Raw genomic sequence first — 19,968 nt, 5'->3', positions numbered from 1 at the left:
CACCAAATCCTCTACCTCCACCATTATTTCTTCTCAAGTAGGGTTGACCCCTACATCCTTCTGGAGGAAACCCAAAATTTGCACTGGCAATCCAGGCAACATTGTTTCGTCTTCCCTAAATCCATATGGGTGCCCCCCTGTTCTATTTACCCTCGCCTTGGGGGGTTCCTTCCCTATGCTTCCATCATCCACCATTTTCTTTTTCATATTTATCGTCCTCAGGACTTGTTTGGCTAAACTAGTGGTTGCTTCCATAGTGGTGGGTTTCCACATGGCGACCTCCGCTCGAACCAAAGGATCAAACCCATGCAAGAATCTTTCAGCTTGACATTTATCATCTGCCATATAGTCCACATGATGGACCAACACATAGAATTCAGCTTCATAGTCTTCGATAGATCTACCATTTTGTCGCACTACATGGAAAGCCCCTATTTGTTGGTGTTTGTATTCCTCTAATAGGTACCTAGTTTTGAAGGCTTCCTCAAACATTTCCCAAGTAACTTGCAATGGGGTGACTTGCATCTTCGTTTCTTCATTTACCCACCATAATAAAGCTTCTCCTTTTAGTAGACTCATTGCTATTTGGGCCTTTTCCCTTGAAGTATATGCCTTAAATCTAAGTGCTCTCTTGACACCGATTACCCAAGCTTCTGCTATTGAACCCCCATCTTGACCTGTGAACTCTAGTAATTTGGATTTTTGGACTTCTTTCATAATATCGAGGTTTGTTTGTCTATCTTCGACATTGAACTAAGAATTTAAGTCTTGTCTCCGTTTTTGTTCCAACTCCCCTCCTTGACCTTGATCATTTCTTTGACCTTGACCTTGGCTTGTGACCCAATCCTTAAAGATATTTGTCATTTCCCCAAGGGAACGTAATATAGCTTGCTCAGCTAGGGTTCCAATCTCTGTAGTGGCGGGAGGTGGGGTTTCCACCTCAAGGGTGACTTGGGTTTGTCTTCGACACTTAGGAGCCATGATCTCCCTTGTAGCGAACCAAGTTTGAATTCCACATCACTTCCAATGTTACATTTATTTGATACAACATTGCATAGCAAATTCACACTTACACAAAATAGCACATCGCGACCATATAATAAGACAATCAATAAGCATTCAAAAAATTTATAGGAAGAAAATTATAAAATAATCATTCACTATTCTCTAAATATAATTCATTTTTACATAAACGTCAAAAGAAATCCTAATTATTAATTTTCACCAGATTCCAATAAATTCTTTTACATTTCCAATTTCTTATTAGCTCAACATTAGATATTTTCATATATTAAGAATATAACAAGTATTTAATAAATAGAAGTTGACATCTAATTAATGTGATAGATACATGTACTCTCTCATGATGTAATTTTTTAAATATCACTCAATAACCTTCATTAAATCTAATTAGTTTGATTACTAAGCCAACCTAATTACTTTTTTTTTCCATTTAATAGGAATAAGAAATTCATCCTATCAACTTAAGCTATACTCTATTCTGACATAAATAAGCATAATAATTGTGTAATTTATGATTTAAAATATTCTCTCAAAATAAAATATAAAATCACTTTTATAATTTCTCCCATATATAATGGCTTAGACATAAAACATAATTAAATTCATAAAAAAAAAGACTTACAAAATTTAATTATAATTAATATTTAATATTCACCTCTATCACCATTACCTTTATCTTATTTATAATCATTGTCATTTAAAAATACTTTTATTTTTATACTTTATTAACCAAAATAAAGCACCTCTTATAATACACCGATTTTATTTTGATTCAAATATATATATTGGGTAAAGCATGAAAAAGCCCCTCAATACTAAGATCTCACTTAGATTATTAAAGCTATTGAGCCGAATTAAAATATCAAATAAATACTAAAAAAATGATGCTTGAGATCTTAGAAAAACATACTAGTGGTGGCCTGAGATGGGTATGACCCACTACAGTGTATCGGTATACGCGAACTCTTGTTTATCTAAAAATAGGAACAATATTAATTTTAACGTATTTTTAGATCTCTATTTTTACTAATACATAACTTTTATATTATTAATAATTATGTATGTCATATCAAATTAACTAGAACTTCTCTTTAAGTTTTGGGTTTTGGTTTCCAGTTTGAGATATAATTTTAGTTATTTATAATTAGTTTACAATTTAGAATATAAATTTTAATTATTTATAATTAGCTTTTATTTTAGCTATTTCTAAAATATATTTTTTAATTCAAAAATAAATCATAAAGTTTAAGATAACAATCAAATAACTTTTAGTTATTTATGACCAGTTATATATATATATATATATATATATATATATATATATATATTAGATAACTTTAGATAAATTTAAATTTAAATAATAATAAATATTTAAAATACTTTTTACTTCAGAGTAAGACAACTAATTTAATTCTTTGTATATTGTTTATTGTTTTTAAAAGTCGGTTGCTCTATCGTTGCAACATATTTATTATATTTATTTTTATAGTTTGCACCAAAAGTAATAAACAATATATTTAAGCATAAAAGTCAATATTGATTTATTAAAAAAATCTCTTATTACAATTAGTGTAAGATTTTCAAGTCTATTATCATTATCATTGCCGACATGCAACTTCTCAGTAAATTTATTTGGACACTACTTCATCCAAAATCTAAATTTAATAACAATTATTTTATTTTAAAATTATTTATTTTTACAAAATCTATATAGAAGAAGAAGAAGAAAAAGAAATTATTTTAACGTCCATGAGGCTAAAGATAGCCTATGGGACAGATTGCTTCTCCATCTGCTTGATGTATTCGACCCTTTTTCTGTGAAGCTTCAAAATAAATGCTCCCATCTTCTCGACAAACCCCTCGCTAAATAGATTATCCCAAGAGCTAGCTGCTAGCACTTTCCTGTTGTCTTTGAAGGCCTCACATTCTAAAATGAAATGTTTTTATGTTTCCACTTTTTCATAAGAACAAAAAATGCATACTCTTTCCTCCCACACTTCCTTTGGCCTTTTCCAATGCCCTGTTTCACAACGGAGTTGATGAGAATTAGTCCTTAACTGAGCAATAAGAATTTTGGCTCTCCAAGAGATATTGGCCTCTATATATGCTTTTGGTTGATGACTAAGAGTGGGATTAAACACTTCAATATGGTACTTTTTCTTTCTTCCTAGCTCCTTATCCCAAGTACGCTTGTAGAACTTTTCCATAACAAAAGCTTTTATCTCTTTGTTGTTTATGGGACACGCGTTCAAGCAAATACCCCATTTACTAAACCATTTGTTATTTTGTTGCATCCAAGTTTTTTTGCTCTTGCACAATCTATCATTAAAGACAACCTTAGTCCATCTACCATCTTCCATTTGCTCAATTTTTTTAAATACATTATGACTCGCACCATAGCAATTGCTTCAATAGGAGCAGTCCCTGTTTCACTTAACAAGATATCATAAGGAACTGCACTTTTAATCTTTAAATTTGTTTGTAATCAAACGCTTCTAAATTTTCTCAATTTGTCTCCACTGCATGTCGGATGTACTGCTGGCCCATAGTTCACAACCACAGAGAATCATCAGAATAACTAGAAGCCCAAAAAGAGTTTGAGTGGTTTTCCAGTCCCATAACTCTGCCTCTCTACACCTATTTTGAAAAGCATAAAATGCTTTCCAACCCCCCAAAGTTCTTTTCTTTCTACAACCATTCCAGCTTAGATTTTTGTTGAAGTCAATTTCGAGGTATTTGTAATCCGCAACTTCTTCCAGAATGTTGCCTTCAAAGTAGAACTTATGCTGGTTATGTTTTCTTTTCTTAGAGAAAACCACTACTTTCGTTTTGTTGATATTAACTTGCATCCCCACACTTCTACAAAAATGCTCAAGGGATAGTAAGTGCTCTTGCAAACCAAGGGCCGATTTAGCAATCAGAATAAAGTCATTTGCATACAAAAGAAGCCTTATAACAAACTTGCCCAAATAGATACCATCACCCCCTTGCAAATTTAACCACTCCTCAAGCTTGTCGATATATAAACCAAAAAGGGTAGGAGACAGTGGGCAACCTTGCTTGACCCCGATATTGCTTCTAAAACTTTCAGAAATGCCTGTTGAAGTTCTAATTTTGACTTTCACCTCTTCATACAGCCTATGCACAGTTGCTCTCAAATGTTTAGTAACCCCAAGTTCTTCCATTCTGTGCCAAAGCTTATCCCTAGGAACCGAGTCAAACGCTTTTCTGAAATAAACAAAGCAACAAAAGTATTCTTCCTTTTTCTCCCAAAATTTTTCAATGATGTGCCTTAAAGTTATATAGTGATCAACTATGGAATGTTTAGGTCTAAAACCTGCTTTCCCTTTAGCACGCTTATCTCTTTCTTCTGCCCACTTGCTAATTTTGTTTTCTAGCATACTTCCAAATAGCTTTGCAAACAAAGGGTTTATCATGATGGTCCTATAATTGGAGGGATTATTGACGTCACCGCTCTTGAAAAGAGGTATTGCCAGACTAGTTGTCCAATCTGTGGGGAGCCCTTGTCGTATGATGGTGTTGAAGATTTTTGTAATGTGAGGTGCAAGAATCCTTGAGCCCCACTTTAGATATTCTACTTGGAGTTCAGCTAAGTCTTTTGCTTTTCCAACACCCAACTTCTTGATACCCATCTCTACCTCTTGTACCGTGAAGAGTTCAATATCAATGTTGACCAAGGGGGGAGGGTCAACCTTGGGAACCTGCTCATAGAGTTGTCTTGCATGGTCAAATCATTTAGAAGTTGTAATATTATTTCCAATTTGTATCTTTTTCGGTTGGAGCTCCTTCCAAAATTATTTGGGATTATTTTTCCCAAGGAAGATTAGTTCTCCCCTCCTTGAAACCATGAAATCGGCCTTTTTCTTGCTTATTAACTGCTTGTAAGCTTTGAGCTTTATGTTATCCTTGTTTGACTCTTTCCACATTCTCCTTGACTTTTTGCATTCCTCGTCAAACCAAGCATTAACCAGAAAGCAATTTGTTTCAGACTTCTTAATTTTTGCTCTTTTGCACTTTGCAAGTGCGCATTGAATTAAATGTGTTAATTCATGACTATGAAGGCTGTGAATTGTAATTTTCTCCTTCTCGAAGAGCCTCTCTAGCATCATTTTGAAGGTATTACAATTTGTTGGGGTCAAAAGAATTCTGCCCTATGGGAGATTTTGTTGGACCAGCTGAATTTTTTACTCTAATTTTTTATTTCCAATCCAAGAGAAACATAAATAAATTGGCTTGTGATCTGATTTCAAGTCCCACAGCTGATCTCCAATCAAAACTTCCTCCATTTTCTCACACAAACCATGCGAGCAAATTACATAATCTACCACACTTGCTCCATTGTAAGTATTGCAAGTGAAATTACCGGACTTTGCCCATCTAGTCAAGCCATTACAAATAACTAAATCAAATGCCCCACATAGAGTAAGCAATTGTTCACCAAAGAGATTGCAGCCCTTGTCCTCTGAAATTCTTTCCCACTGATGATTACTTTCTTCTGTAAGCCAAATAGGGTCACAATTATCTTTACAACAAAGAATGCTAGCTTGCTCACTTGCAGTCCTAGCATTGAAATCACCCACTAGAAGGACTTCACCTAGCTGCGAATATGTTGTAATATCCGCTTTTAAGGCTGCAAATGGATCTTTGTGGTCAAGCCCTCTACCTTTGTAGATTTTTGAAACCTGCAAAACAAAATAGCATGTTGCAATTCTGATGTGGTTTCCATTTTCTGATATTTTAAACCAAATGAATTGCTTATTTGAGTCTTCTTTTTCTAACTGAATGAGACGACCTTCTTTCTCCCTTACTAAACCATGATACCCCTGTGCCCTTTGCCATTCCCTGTTGCCCTGTTCCACACTACCATCTTCCAGTATCCTTCAAACAGAGGTGTCTTGCACCCTTCATGCTCATGTGTTTCTATGAGGCAAATTATGTCTCTATCTTCCGCAATAGGCCCTAACCCAGGTCCTCGTCTCCATGGGTAACCTCTGCAACTCCAACAAACTAATCTTAAGGAAACCTAGGTATGACTTGATTACTATTTATTTTGACATGCAAGACTCACATATGAGTCTTTGTCCCTGCTTTCCCATACTGACCTCTCTTTCTGATTTCCTGTTGAAGAGTTTGTTGCCTCTTTTTTATTACCATCTTGTTGCTCTGTTTTGGAAGGGGGTCCAAATTGCGCTATCATAGCTTTGCCTTTATAAATCCATGCTCTCTTGCCTTCATCTCTTGCTACCCTAACCTTTAAAATTTCCTCCCTTCTTTCCTCCTGTTGTTTTACAGTTAAATCTTCTTCTAGGAAAAAACGAGAACCCCTCAAGAGATATTTCTTGCTGAGAATGATATATTTATCACACAAGCTAGGCATAATGACTTTTATGGGCCTGGCTCTCCGTGTTAAACTTACCCACCCTCTATGCTTGGCATATTTGTCCTTGCCATAGCAACTTGTCTTTCAAGAAGTCTCTTGCAAGGTCAAGAGTACATTCATTTTTCCCATAGTCTTTCACCCTTTTAATAATTATGTTTGCTGCCCTATTTTGTCTTTCCTTGCCTTCACTATCTTGCATGTTGTCAACCTGAACATTTGTTTCTCCTTCCTTATTAGCAGAATTGCTAATAACTTGAGCCCAAGTTTTGGAAACTTTGGTGGAATCTCCTTTCGTTTCTTCTCTTGCATTCTCTTCATGGTTGTTTATTTGGGCAATCATTTTCCCTTTATCCTGGGATGATTTCACATTCACTACCTCTGTACTTTCCACTACATATTTCTTTATGTTTTGCACATCCGTCTTCATGCATTGTCATTCTGTCTTCCCTATCAGGAGAGCTTCCTGTAGCAATGTCACTTGTTTTTTTTTAAACTTTATTGTTTTCTGTTAAAGCCTTGTTCTCAGTTGTTATTATATGAATTTTATGATCTTTTTCCTGCCCTTTAGCTTCTAAAACCTCCAACCTTTGTTTTGCATTTAACAATTCTTTCACATAAAGATCAGATGACCAGGTGAGAGGTGTGGATGTGGGACTATATAAGGCAGAATCATCAATGACTTTTCCTCTGGACTTCTTGTTGCCACGTGCTTGTAGAGGAGACTTGTTTGAGTGCTTCTTGCGAAGGGCTCGAGTACTTTTCTTTTTAGACCGTTTCTTCCTTGTTTGCTCCCATTTTAGACGGGCTATTCTTCGTTTTAAAATGCCCCGATATTGTTTGGCATTGACCCAAACCCACTTCCCAGCTTTGGCGAATGAGGCAATTTTCACTTGTCCTAAATCATTTGTCTCCACATGTTCTGAAATTTCTTGTTCCTTTGTCATGTTTGAATGCATTTGTTGTCCAACCTGTTTCAAGAAATATGTAGGTCTATAAAATGCCAAGATTACTTCGCACTGCTCCTAGCTGTTTAGGTTATCGCTACTCCTTGCTCGCTGCTCGATACTTCTACTACATAAAAGTGCCCTACACTCACACTGCTCTCACTGTTCACGCTGACCACACTGCTCGGATAGCTGAAACTTCATCTAGGCAAAGAATTCAGCAGTAGGCCTCGTTGCTCCTTCACCACAACACACATATCTCTAAACGAAAGTCGTTCGTTATACGCCTTAAGAACATGGCAGATATTGTAAGACCCCGGCGGCTTCGAGTCCAATTTGCGCACAGTTCTGATGGTCGCCACCATGTGCCTCTGATACTTATATCTATGATAGGGGTATTTGATAGGGCGTGAGTTTGCTCGAATTCCAGTTGGGGCTTCTAGTCTCGCTGCCCTGGTTTTCCCACGACTGGCTCACACGCCTGCCTTTTGTCTTCTATCAAATGTCGTGAATGTCACCTTCCAAGAAAATGCTTGAGTCTAAATTGGAATTTGTTGCTTCGATTGGTATTTATTTTTCAATCACTTTTGACTAAATTCCTCTTTGTCATCAGATGCAAAATTATTGAACTCAAGTTTGAATATATATTTTTTTCTTTCAAACTTGTACCTAGAGGTCACATAGAAATTTTTAAGCAGATGAAGAATTTTGAAGCCGATGATGGACAATAAAACTTCGGGGAGTATTCTCCTATGGAAGCAGTAATTTGGAAATTTTGGAAATAATCAAAGTTTTCTACATTAAAATGCCCTTAAGCCCTATGAGTTGAGCTTAGGCTCTGATACCATATGTAACAACCCTGATTTAAAATATACAAATAGTTACATCAATTTATATGATTAATAATCAACACCCAATTATTCAACAATTTAACATAGAATTTTCAAAAAACACGAGTAGAAACGCCTTACATGTATCGACAATATTCCTTACTTATGCTTTTGGAGTTGAATGCTCTTTGAATTCTGCTAACTGCAACAAAGATTTTGGGGACGACTCTCCACCCACAGTCGCACACAATCTTTCTACAATTGACCACCCCTAAGCCCTCAATCAACGTACTACTGCTAGGGAATCCATTGTCTCACAACACTTTGCTCCCAAGAGAATGGATGAAGGAATGGACGAATCTCATCTTCCTCGTCGTCCATTAAATAGACCAAAAAATGGAAAGGGATCCACATGCACACATTCCATGTGTCAACATGCCAACTCTTATTTCTTTATTTTAAGTTTTACTTAATTTAATATTTCTCTTAATTTAACTCTTTCTTAATTTATTCATTTTTACTTTTTGTTACCTTTACTTATTCTTACTATTTTTATAGTTTACTTTTATATATATTTATTTAAAACTTCAATTTATTATTTTCTATTTTATTTATTTATTATTATATTCTCTTCATTATTTAGTATTTGTTTACGATTATTATCTTTTCTTTATTATTTACTATTTACTATTATTATCTTATCTTTATTGTTTACTATTTATTTACTATTATTATCTTTACTTTATTGTTTATTATTTATTTACTTATATTTTAATATTATATTATTTTATTTATTTATTATTATTATTAGGGGGTATTACAGCTATCTCCAGGACCCAAGACATGATTGACGCAGTGCCCAAGACTCGAGCCCCTATACCCACCAGACCATTGGTTCCTCAAGGGAGCAGAGACACTCGTCAACCTTAGAGGGAGGTTGGGCGTGGCTAGTTGGATGATGAGACGAGGAGGGACCTCTGGAGGAGGAAGCTATGCTTCACATGCCAGGAGCCTTGGGCACCAGGGCACAAGTGCACCAAGGGCAAGGCCCATTACATTGAGGTGTACTCAAATAGTGAGCCGGAGGAGGAGACTGAGCAAGAGGCAGGGCACGGAGATGAGGGACCATAGCCTACAGGAGTAGCCCCACAACCATCTCAGGGAGGAGGACCATTTACCCCATCTAAGGGCGTTCTAGTTTCACTTCGGGAAGTTCCAAAGTACTTGGCACTCACGATCAGAGGCACAGTACAGGGGCAACGTGTGTCAGTTTTAGTGGACAGTGGGGCTACCCACAACTTTATTGATTCCCAAATGGTGGAGAGGAGGGGCATATGCACAGAGACATTTGAGGGGTTCAACGTGCTGGTGTCGGGAGACCGGACGATGCAGTGCACGAAGTATGTCCCCAGCCTGACTCTGACGATGGGGTACTACTCCGTCACTGACCATTTCTTTGTAGTTGATGTTTTGGACACCAACATGGTGTTGGGTGTCCAGTGGTTGTACTCACTGGGGAGAGTCACCACTAATTGGCAGAAGTTGGAAATGGAATTCACGGACTCAGATGGGAGTCAATAGTGCTAAGGGATATGCACTCCTACCCGCCCCAGATAGTGTCCGCTCATCAGATCGAGGCTGACTTGCGGCATGGGGATATAGAGTGGGCAGTGGAGCTCAGGATTTCAGAGATAGGGACACAGGCACGACCAGTGCATCCAGACATACTAGCATTGTTGGAGAGACATCAAGGGGTTTTTGGGGAGATCCCTCCAGGCAGGCCACCAGATCGAGGGTTTGAGCACACCATTGAGTTGGAGGAGGGTGTTCATAATGTGATCACTACCCCATATAGGCAGCCTATAGGAACGAGATCAAGAGGGCCATCCAGGAGTTGTTGGCGCTGGGGCATATCAGGCCAAGTACTAGCCCTTTTGCTTCATCAGTGGTACTGGTGAAGAAAAAGGATGGGTCTCTTCATATGTGCATTGACTACCGGGCATTGAACAAGAGGACATTGAAGAACCGGTACCCCATAACCCAGATAGACAAGCTGATGGATGAGCTTAGAGGAGCCAAGTACTTCTCTAAGATATATTTACGCTCTGGGTACCATCAGATCAGGGTGCATGAGCAGGATATTCCGAAGATGGCATTCAGATGCCATTATGGACATTTTGAGTTCCTCATGATGCCTTTTGGACTCACCAATGCCCCCGCCACATTCTAGCCTTGCATGAGCCACATGTTTTGTAAGTACTAGTGCAGATCTATCTTAGTGTTGTTCAATGATATACTCATTTACAGCAAGATTTGGGATGAACACTTGCAGCACTTGGAGTGGGTCTTGAGCATCTTGGAGGAGTAGCAGTTTTATGCCCAGATGTCCAAGTGCGAGTTTGGGCTGACTGAGATGCTATATTTGGGGTATGTGATAGGAGAGGATGGAGTCAGGGTCCACCAAGAGAAGATCTGCACCATCATTGATTGGCCCACACCCAAGAATGTTACAGAGTTGAGGGGGTTCCTGGGCATATGCACATATTAAAGACGCTTTCTGAGGGGATTTTCACAGTTGGTCGCACCCCTCACAGACCTCACGAAGAAGGGGGCCTTCAGCTGGACAGATGTAGCGTGGGAGACCTTTGAGAATCTCAAGGTGGTCATGAGCACTTACCTGGTTCTAGAATTACCGGATTTTACTTAGTGTTTTGTATTGGAGTGTGACGCATCAAGGGAGGGCATTGGAGTAGTGTTGATGCAAAGGGGCCATCCCATAGCTTATGAGAGTCATTCAAAGTGAAGATTGACCACAACAGTCTTCGCTTTTTCCTAGAGCAGAAGGAGTTGCAGGAGAGACAACAGAAGTGGGTCAGCAAGATCCAAGCGTATGACTTCGAGATAGAATACGTCAAGGGCAAGCAAAACATAGTGGTAGATGCACTATCTAGGAGGCCCGCGACACTATCTCTGATGGACATCACATAGGATTGGAAGGCTCAGCTTTTCGTTGAGTATTCCAAGGACAGGCAGGCCTGTGAGATACTAGATGGCGCATTAGGGGACGATCGGTACAGGGTGATGGAAGATGTGATATATTGTAAGGACAAGATCTACTTGGTGCCATGGTCTCAGCTCAGAGAGAGGATTATGCAGGCAGCTCATGATTCACCCCTAACAGGGCACCACGGATTCCTCAAGATATACAGGACCACCAGAGAGCATTTCTCATGGAATGGTCTCATGGGAGACGTATTGAAGCACGTGCAGAAGAGTGTGGCCTATCAAAGAAACAAGGGGGAGTCGTCAAACCCTGCAGGTCTACTTTAGCCGCTTCCCATCCCATAGAGCAAATGGGAGAGTGTGTCTATGGATTTCATCACGGACCTTCCAGTTGCATAAGGGCGGGATCGCATTTATGTAGTGGTGGATAGGTTAACCAAATTTGCCCATTTCTTCGCCATCTCATCGAGATCTTCAGGCTCTCAGGTAGTAGAGTTGTTCTTCAAAGAGGTATTCCAATTGCATGTTCTCCTAAAGACCATAGTAAATGATAATGACAGCAGATTCATGGGGGCGTTTTGGCAGGAGTTGTTTAGGTTGGTGGGGACAGAGCTTACACCCAATACAAGCTATCACCCTCAGACGAATGGGCAGATGGAGATTGTGAATAAGTCGTTGGAGGGGTACCTACGTAATTATGTGACCGGGCAGACGAAGATTGTGAATAAGTGGTTGGAGGGGTACCTCCGTAATTATGTGACCGAGCAGTAGAGAGCGTGGGTGAAGTGGCTACAACTTGCAGAGTTCTGCTACAACACCACCTACCATATGTCGATCAGTGTGTCACCCTTTCAAGCCTTCTATTGTTATGATGCACTTTAGTTTTCCAACATGATTTTGGAGATAGCAGGGCCCCAAGGGCAAAGGACTGGATCCAAGAGAGCCAAGAGATTCTCAAGGCTCTCAAGGACAATTTGCAGGTGGCACAAAATAAATAGAAAATGTACTCTGATAGGCGCAGGTTTGAGAGATAGTTTGAGGTGGGGGACATGGTCTACTTACATCTCCAACCATACCGATCGTCTTCACTGAAACAGAAGGGGGTCGAAAAATTTAATCCCCAGTTCTATGGGCCATATCGAGTGACAAGACGAGTTGGGTAGGGGACATGGTCTACTTGCGTCTCCAACCATACCGGCCGTCTTCACTGAAACAGAAGGGGGTCAAAAAACTTAATCCCCAGTTCTATGGGCCATACCGAGGGACAAGACGAGTTGGGTAGGTAGCCTATAAGCTGAAGCTCCCACCGGGGAGCAAAGTGCATAACATTTTCCATGTTTCATGCATGAAGAAGGCACTTGGGCAGCAGCTCACAGTCACCACGGGTAGGTAGCCTATGAGCTGGAGCTTCTCGCCAAGGAGCAAAGTGCAAAACATTTTCCATGTTTCATGCATGAAGAAGGCATTTCGGCAGCAGCTCACAGTCACCACAAAGCTTCCACCATTGGATGATTAGGGGCATCTAGAGTTGGTGCCAGAGGCCATCTTGGAAACAAGGGAAAGGAAACTCGGGAAAAGAACCATAAGAGGATTTTTGGTCAAGTGGAAGGACCTTCCCGAGGACACTATATGGGAAGGTGAGCAGGTGTTACAGCATCTAGCACTGAAGATGCTTGAGGACAAGCAAATTTTGGCAAGGCTGACTATAATATCCCCAATTTCCTAAGTATTAAGGAGGGTCACCATTTTGATTATTTTTTGGCGTTAGCATACATTTCTGGAAGCTTGACTTAGCAGATGAGGAAAATTAAAGTTATGGTGGCTGCGAGGGCCAATCACAAGGAAGAAGATGCACCCCCTTGAGGAGTACGCACTTGGGAGAGAGAGAAAATAGAGGTAAATTCAGGCTAGTGGAGTTTGGGCCCCACCAAGGGAAAATTGAGGCAGCAACCTTAAATAGAAGGTGAGGGCCATTGTTTGGGGCTTTTGTCAATTTTACATCTAAACTTAGTTGTTTACTTCAGTTGTTCAGCTAGGTGAACAAGTGTTGCTTAGCACAAAGAGACTATTTGGGAGGGAATCTCAGCTCTTACTTTGGTGGACATAGAGTACCACCCTAAGGGAGTCATTTGTCAATTTGGGAACCATTCTGGAGCAGGGGATCGAAGGTTGTTCTCACCACTGTGTAGAACAGTGATGCTGGAGGAGTAATTCGTGCCACTTGTGGAATTCATTTGAGAGAAGCTTCCTTGTTGGGAATTTTGGGGTTAACTTGGTGCATCAATTGCAGGCTATTTGGGGTGGTTTGGTGGCTAGATATTGAGGGAGTTTCTGGGCAAATTTTTGGCCTTCTAGGGCCTGTGCAATTCTTTGGCAGAGGCACTAGTGGGAAATAGGAACAGCACTATTTTGTGGGCTTGGTGGCAGGAGAAATTGTGGGAAATAGCAAACAAATTTCGGGAGTTTCCCTGGAGGATTGGAGGAGTTGCAGTAGCTTATTTCTAGGCAGTGCGTTTAGCCAATGGAGTTGGAAATTCACACTTTTTGTCGGTTTTCTGGTGGAAGGGTTTGGGACCAATTCCTTTCTGGGTCCTGTGGGGAAATTAAAAGGAGGTTGCAGCAACATTTTTAGAGCATTCCGAGCATTGGGGTGGCAGAAAACCCCGTTTCTATCTTACAGCAGCAACCGTGAATTTCCAAGGCTAGCGCAGAATTTGTGGGCATCTTCCTTGGAGCTGGAATCAACATTTTACCACCTGGGTTTTGCTCCAGCTTGTTGAGGCAAAGCCCAAGTTCATTTATCTCTATCTACATTGTACTCTTGTGCCCAAATTCTTAATAAAAAAGTGATGTTTTGGTGTTGTTAATTGTGTGACTGCTATGTTACCGGATCCGTGGGGCTAGGTAGTTGGATCCGCTGATCCCCGAATCAGATACGAAGCCGGATCCGAATCCACTGGGATCTGCACTATGCACTTTAAGAGTTGCTTTCAAAAATAATGAACCTTTCATAGTAAATCCAAACCTACAAAATCATGTGTTCTATGGCGGCGACTTGATCAATTCTGCAAATGAAGGTGCGTTGGTCGGACCAGTTGGGTAACAATAGTCTGTTGGAAAATTTGTGCGTCAAACGATTGTTCAAATCGAAATTTAACATATTATTTAACATTGATAAATGTCTGTCAGAACATATGTGTGTCACTCGATTGTTAGCCTCCAGGTCCCACATAAATTTATTTTGCCCACAAAACACTTAATGTGGATTTTAAATTCCCAGCTCCCAAGTGTTTGATCTCCGATACTTTATCTTATTAAATTTATAATCCAATTCACTTTATAAATGAATCTAAATAGTTTTGTTCTTTAATTTAATTTATAATAATTAAATATTTTTTTATAATAGGTAATTTATAATAATAATAATAATTTTTATAATAGTTATTATTATGTTTTACGTTAATTATAAACTATTTAATTTGTATGAATACTTACTATTTAATACATAAATAATATATTAATTCTAAGCTTATTAATGGAATATATTAATTATTTTATGTAAGTATTACATTTTACAAATATATATAGACTATATATTATAAAATTTATAATTTTTATTTTTAAAATTATAAAAAAAATATTTATATTATTTGTACTTGTCATTTCCTTGGTGTATTCGGATCCTGACTTTTCAAAACATTGGCGGATCTAGCTCTGAATCCGAATCCGTATCCGTATCCAAATCCTGGTAACTTAGTGTGACTGCCTATACATGTGTGAAATTGTTGCTTCATTCACTGTTTCAAGTTGCAAGCTTCAATTATTTAATGCTAATTCCAATTACGAATACTAACTTTAACTTCAATTTATTTAGTGGAGGTCTGGATGACCTATTCTGGACATTGCCGAAATATTCTAGGTACTTGCTAGGGGCCCCAGAATATTGCTTACACAATGAAAACGAATAGAAATCATTGAATTAAACATAGGGTAGAATTATTCTTACATTTAGATCAACATTTTGTGTTTAATAAAAAAGTGGGGTATACTTTATGGTTTGGGAACTATTCTTTTTGTATTTACTTTGGTTGGTTCCGTTAGGACCAACAAAAGATAGAAGAAATGTGGGAACAGGTTAGTTGACATGAAATCATTGGGAAACAGCTGGGAAACATTTCCTGGCCATTTCATGGGATGTTTTAGAAATGGAAATATTTCCAAACTTTCACAGGTTTGGTTGTTCCTTGCAATAAAGAATACATGAATGTCAATATCACTAGAGGCCATTTTTTCAATAATTCTATATTTATTTATAATAGACTTAACATTGTTATAAATTTCATACTTGCTCCTATTTCTATTATAGAAGTTATATGAAATAGGAGTGAAGACTTAACATTGTTATAGGATTGAAAACATTATTACCAGACTCGCCAAATGTTAGATTGTTGATTGTAAATGTTATAAATTTGATTGAATGTGACAGTAATTTGAAAGCTTTTATTTCTAACATAACTTTTTTATACTGAGATTCTAAAGTTAAAACAAAAAATAAAATATATATGTATTTATAACGTCTTCATTATGATTAAGAAGGTTTGCAGGTTTGGATTGATTTCATTTAGTTTTTCAGATTTCTGGATCATTTTTAATTTTTAATTTTTTTGTCTATTACAGCCTACAAGAGCCACAAATTAAACACAAGTCCAAAATAGCAATAATGTCGAGGGAGAAGGACTTTGCTTGGGCTTATTGTGACAAGATTCCCGGAGACCCCAAGCTCCTCTATAAATTTTGCAAAGCAAAATGTAGTGGAGGCATTTATAGATTCAAGTACCGCCTTGCACAAATACCCAGCCATGATATAGGTCTCTACAAAAAGGTTGACCAAGTTGTCAAACACCAAGCAATCTTGGTCCTTGATATGTTGAGTCAGCATAACGCCAAGAAAGCAAAGCAAAACGTAGAAATAGGAACTATTGGAGCTGGCCATTCTTCTTTCAATACCCCCTTTTCATCTCCCTCTATTGAATCATCAACGTCGAGCTCAAGTTTCCCACACATGCCTCAAAGTTCAAGTCAAACTCAAGGCCAAATGAATCCTCCTACATTCAACATTGGAGATGGAAACATAAACAATTTTTTTGCTCCCCGCACAAAACCCAGTTCCCAACCTACCTTGGATGCCACTGGTTGGAAAAAAAAATGTCCATAGTCAAGCAAGGAAGGCCATTGCTGAATTTTGGTACTATTCTGACATACCTTTCCACTGTACCAGAAGTCCTTATTGGCAAGCTATGATTGATGCAATTGCTACTGTAGGTCCAGGGTTCAAAGCCCCTTCGTCAGAGAGCCTTAGGACAAATTTTTTGTTAGAGAGTGTTGAAGATGTCATGCTTGTGCTATCTGAATTTCATTCATCATAGGTAGAAATAGGGTGCACCATCATGAGTGATGGATGGACAGATCAGAGGAATAGAACTTTAATAAATGTCCTTGTATCTTGTCCAGCAGGCACAATGTTTCTCAAATCAGTGGATGCCTCAGACAAGGTTAAGATTGTCCAACCTATTTGTGAAATGATGGAGGAAGTCATTCAAGAAGTGGGAGAAGAACATGTTATACAACTTGTCACCAACAATGCAGAGAATTATATGGTTGTTGTTCAGCCTTTTGAGATTAGGTACCCCACTATTTTCTGGACCTCTTGTGCTGCCCATTGCATAGATTTAATGCTTGAGGATATTGGTAACCTTCCTTGGATACATGAGGCTGTGGATAATGCATAATCCATAACCAAATATATGTACAATCACACTATTGTCCTAAACACCATGAGAAAATACACTGAAGGTAATGAAATTGTTTGACCTACAGTGACCAAATTTGCAACAAATTTCATATCTTTGCTATTTGTGGTTGAGCAAAAGATAAATCTAAAGAGGATGTTCTTGGGACCTGAGTGGATGGCATCTAAACATTCCAAGGCCCTTGAAGGCACTGAAATTGTTGCACTTGTGTTTAATGACGGTTTCTTGAAAGATGCAGAAGAGATTATTGTTGTGACGGAGTCCCTTGTCAGAGTTTTCGGCGACTTCAAGTCTTTTAACTTTTTCATTTTTAAAATTTCATTTCAAGCTTCATTTCATTTTCAAAGTTTCATATTTCATTGAATTTGAAAGCTTGAACTTTTAGGATGGTTGATGGCGGCAAACCCGCTATGGGTTACATTTATGAGGCAATGGATCTTGCAAAGAAGGCCATCAAAAGACGATATGGGGATGAGGAGGCCAACTATATGCCTCTTTGGGACAGTATTGATGCACGTTGCGATAAGCAATTGCATTCCCCCTTACTTGTTGCCGGGTACTTCTTAAACACACAGTTTTTTTTATGATAAGAGCAAATTTAATCAAGATGGGGAGGTTGGCAAAGGACTTATAACATGCATTGAAGTTGCTTCCCTAATCAAGAAGTTCAAAGCCACATCCTTGCCCAACTACAATATTATAGGTCGCCAGCCAAATTATTTGCCTATACTAGTGTTATACGAGAAAGGACTAAGATGTCGCCAAGTACCCTTTGAGGCTTGAAGGCTTCATCAATTCATTAAATTTGTTTAAACTTTATTTTGTATGTTAAATGTTTTATTACATTTTGTTGTCTTTTTAGTATTTACTATTTATCATCTTTGATTTGTACTTAGAACTTACCACCCACGAACCCTTGCCATTTTTTAGGTCTTTGGGGGCAAAACTTTGGTAGTGATACACCAAATTTGAAGAGATTTGCCATTTGAATCTTAAAGCAATCATTGCAGTCCTTCAGGCTGCGAGTGCAACTGGAGCATGTTTGAGAAAATACATTCTAAGAAGCTCAACCAATTGACACAAAACAGCTTAAATGACCTTGTATGTGTCCATTACAATCTACGACTTCTCAACAAACAAATACTAGGTGAGAGTTGAGACACTAAGCCTTGAAAAACAAAAGGCTTGGCATAGTCATTCATAATTGCATTTGAATTTGAAGGTTTCATAATTTGATTTGCACCTTAAAGTTCAAACCTTAATTCACATTTCATGTCTCATGATAATGATAGGTTTGGATCATTCACCAATTGACTTTGAAGAGATAGATCTGCAAACAACAAATGCAGCAGATTGGGTCCAATCGGAGGAGGCTCCTCTTTTAAGCCTAGATGACTTGGAGAATTTTGAGAGTCAAGCAAGCGAAGGAGTGGGAGGAATTGCTTCTAGTTCTCACTCTTAGAGTCTTAGTTACTGTTTTTTTACCGATTAGTATGCAGTATTGTGTAAACTTTTAGAAGCAGATGCTTCTGGTTCTACATAGTCACCGATTAGGAGTCAGGGCTCGGTACTTTGGATCATGTTTGGACTCATAACATATATGAGATATTCATTCATGATATTTTGTTCATCTATTGATATTATGCATTCTACAGACATGGCTTTATTGAATATCAATGAAAAATGTTTTTTTTTAATTTAATATATGTGTATATCTTTATTTATTGAATTCACTGATTTTTTCCCAATCCGATTAAAACTCTTCACTCTTTTGCCTCACCGATTTATTGTCGATTCCGAGTCTGGTAACATTGGGATGGCATCCATACCAAGCTTGTTAGCAAGAGACTAGTGCACTCACCTAGGGGAATTCAAATCAGGCCCTTACTGGCATAGAATTAGCCAATTGTCCGTCAACATTGATGACAACCAATTGAGCTAACCCCTCGAGCTTAAAACATTTGAAACATCTCATCCCACCCTTAAGCACTTTAGCAAGAGTGAGATTGTTGTTATCTTGCCATCACCAGTCCACCCATAAGACACAAACACATCACAAGCAGGATTTAAATCTAACGGGGGAGGATAACAACTTGTCCTCTTAACCACCCAAGCTAGACCCAATGGGCAATTCAATCCCAGTTATCAAAATGCTTATAGATATTTGCATGATTAATGGATAAGATGAATATAGCATAGATCTAAAGATGAGAACGAAATAAGTTCTTCAGTTGATATAGGCAAGGGACAGCATATATTATTTAAATGCACACAGAAATGTGGGAATACGGGCAGCCCTTCATGTAATATGAAAAAAAAGAGATTTCAACTGACAAAATGAACTGGAACCCCTGTAACCTATGTGATTAGTTGAAGAGGAAAAGTAAAGATTTCTTCAGGTTGGTGAGGGATAAAATCTCATAAAAAACATAGAATCTACACATTAATGTGCCAACAGGCTACGCGGTTTATGCATGATCAGATGTTTACAATAATTCGAGTGTCTAGTATAACTTTAGAAAATGAAAAGCATGAAGGCCATTGCTGAGCTACTAAACAAACTTTTATAATGTGAAAGAGAAAATGGTGGAATTGTTTGAATGTAAAATAAGTTGAACTGTCATCAAAAAGCTCAACGACGAGGAATAATGAAAATGAGGAAAACAGAACAACCACATTGCTAAGAAAACTAAAAATATCCTCAGAATAAAAGTAAATTAGAAAGAGATATACATGAAATATCTGAACTCCAAGTACACCATAGGCAAGTGGTAATGCGGACTCCACATATGGAACCAGCAGCTGCAAGTCAGGTGGCTCTGTGGCTTCAGGATTTGTGAAATATTGAACAACCTCTGGGGGTAGCCTGGGTAACTGGAAAAAAGCGATAACCATATAAAATTTCTGAAATTCTATAAAACGTGAAAATCCAACATTTTTCCCCAAAGCCAGTAATT

General features: G+C 38.2%; 1 protein-coding gene across 3 annotated transcripts in view; it reads right to left on the bottom strand.

The window, feature by feature from the left end:
• The window catches only part of LOC149181620 (putative zinc metalloprotease EGY1, chloroplastic), a 387,966-nt gene that overhangs the window by 311,872 nt on the left and 56,126 nt on the right, over positions 1-19,968 (bottom strand). For all 3 annotated transcript variants that reach the window (XM_089416656.1, XM_089416654.1, XM_089416657.1), the window contains one exon: positions 19,745-19,885. In XM_089416656.1, coding sequence (XP_089272782.1) covers positions 19,745-19,885 — 141 coding nt within the window. The remainder of the gene's footprint in view (positions 1-19,744; positions 19,886-19,968) is intronic.

Source organism: Pinus tabuliformis, chromosome 3_2 (genome assembly GCF_031772625.1).
Source record: "Pinus tabuliformis cultivar Carrire ecotype Pingquan chromosome 3_2, CPIR1, whole genome shotgun sequence".
NCBI classification, from domain to species: Eukaryota; Viridiplantae; Streptophyta; class Pinopsida; order Pinales; family Pinaceae; genus Pinus; species Pinus tabuliformis.
This window is presented reverse-complemented; position numbering and strand designations above follow the sequence as displayed.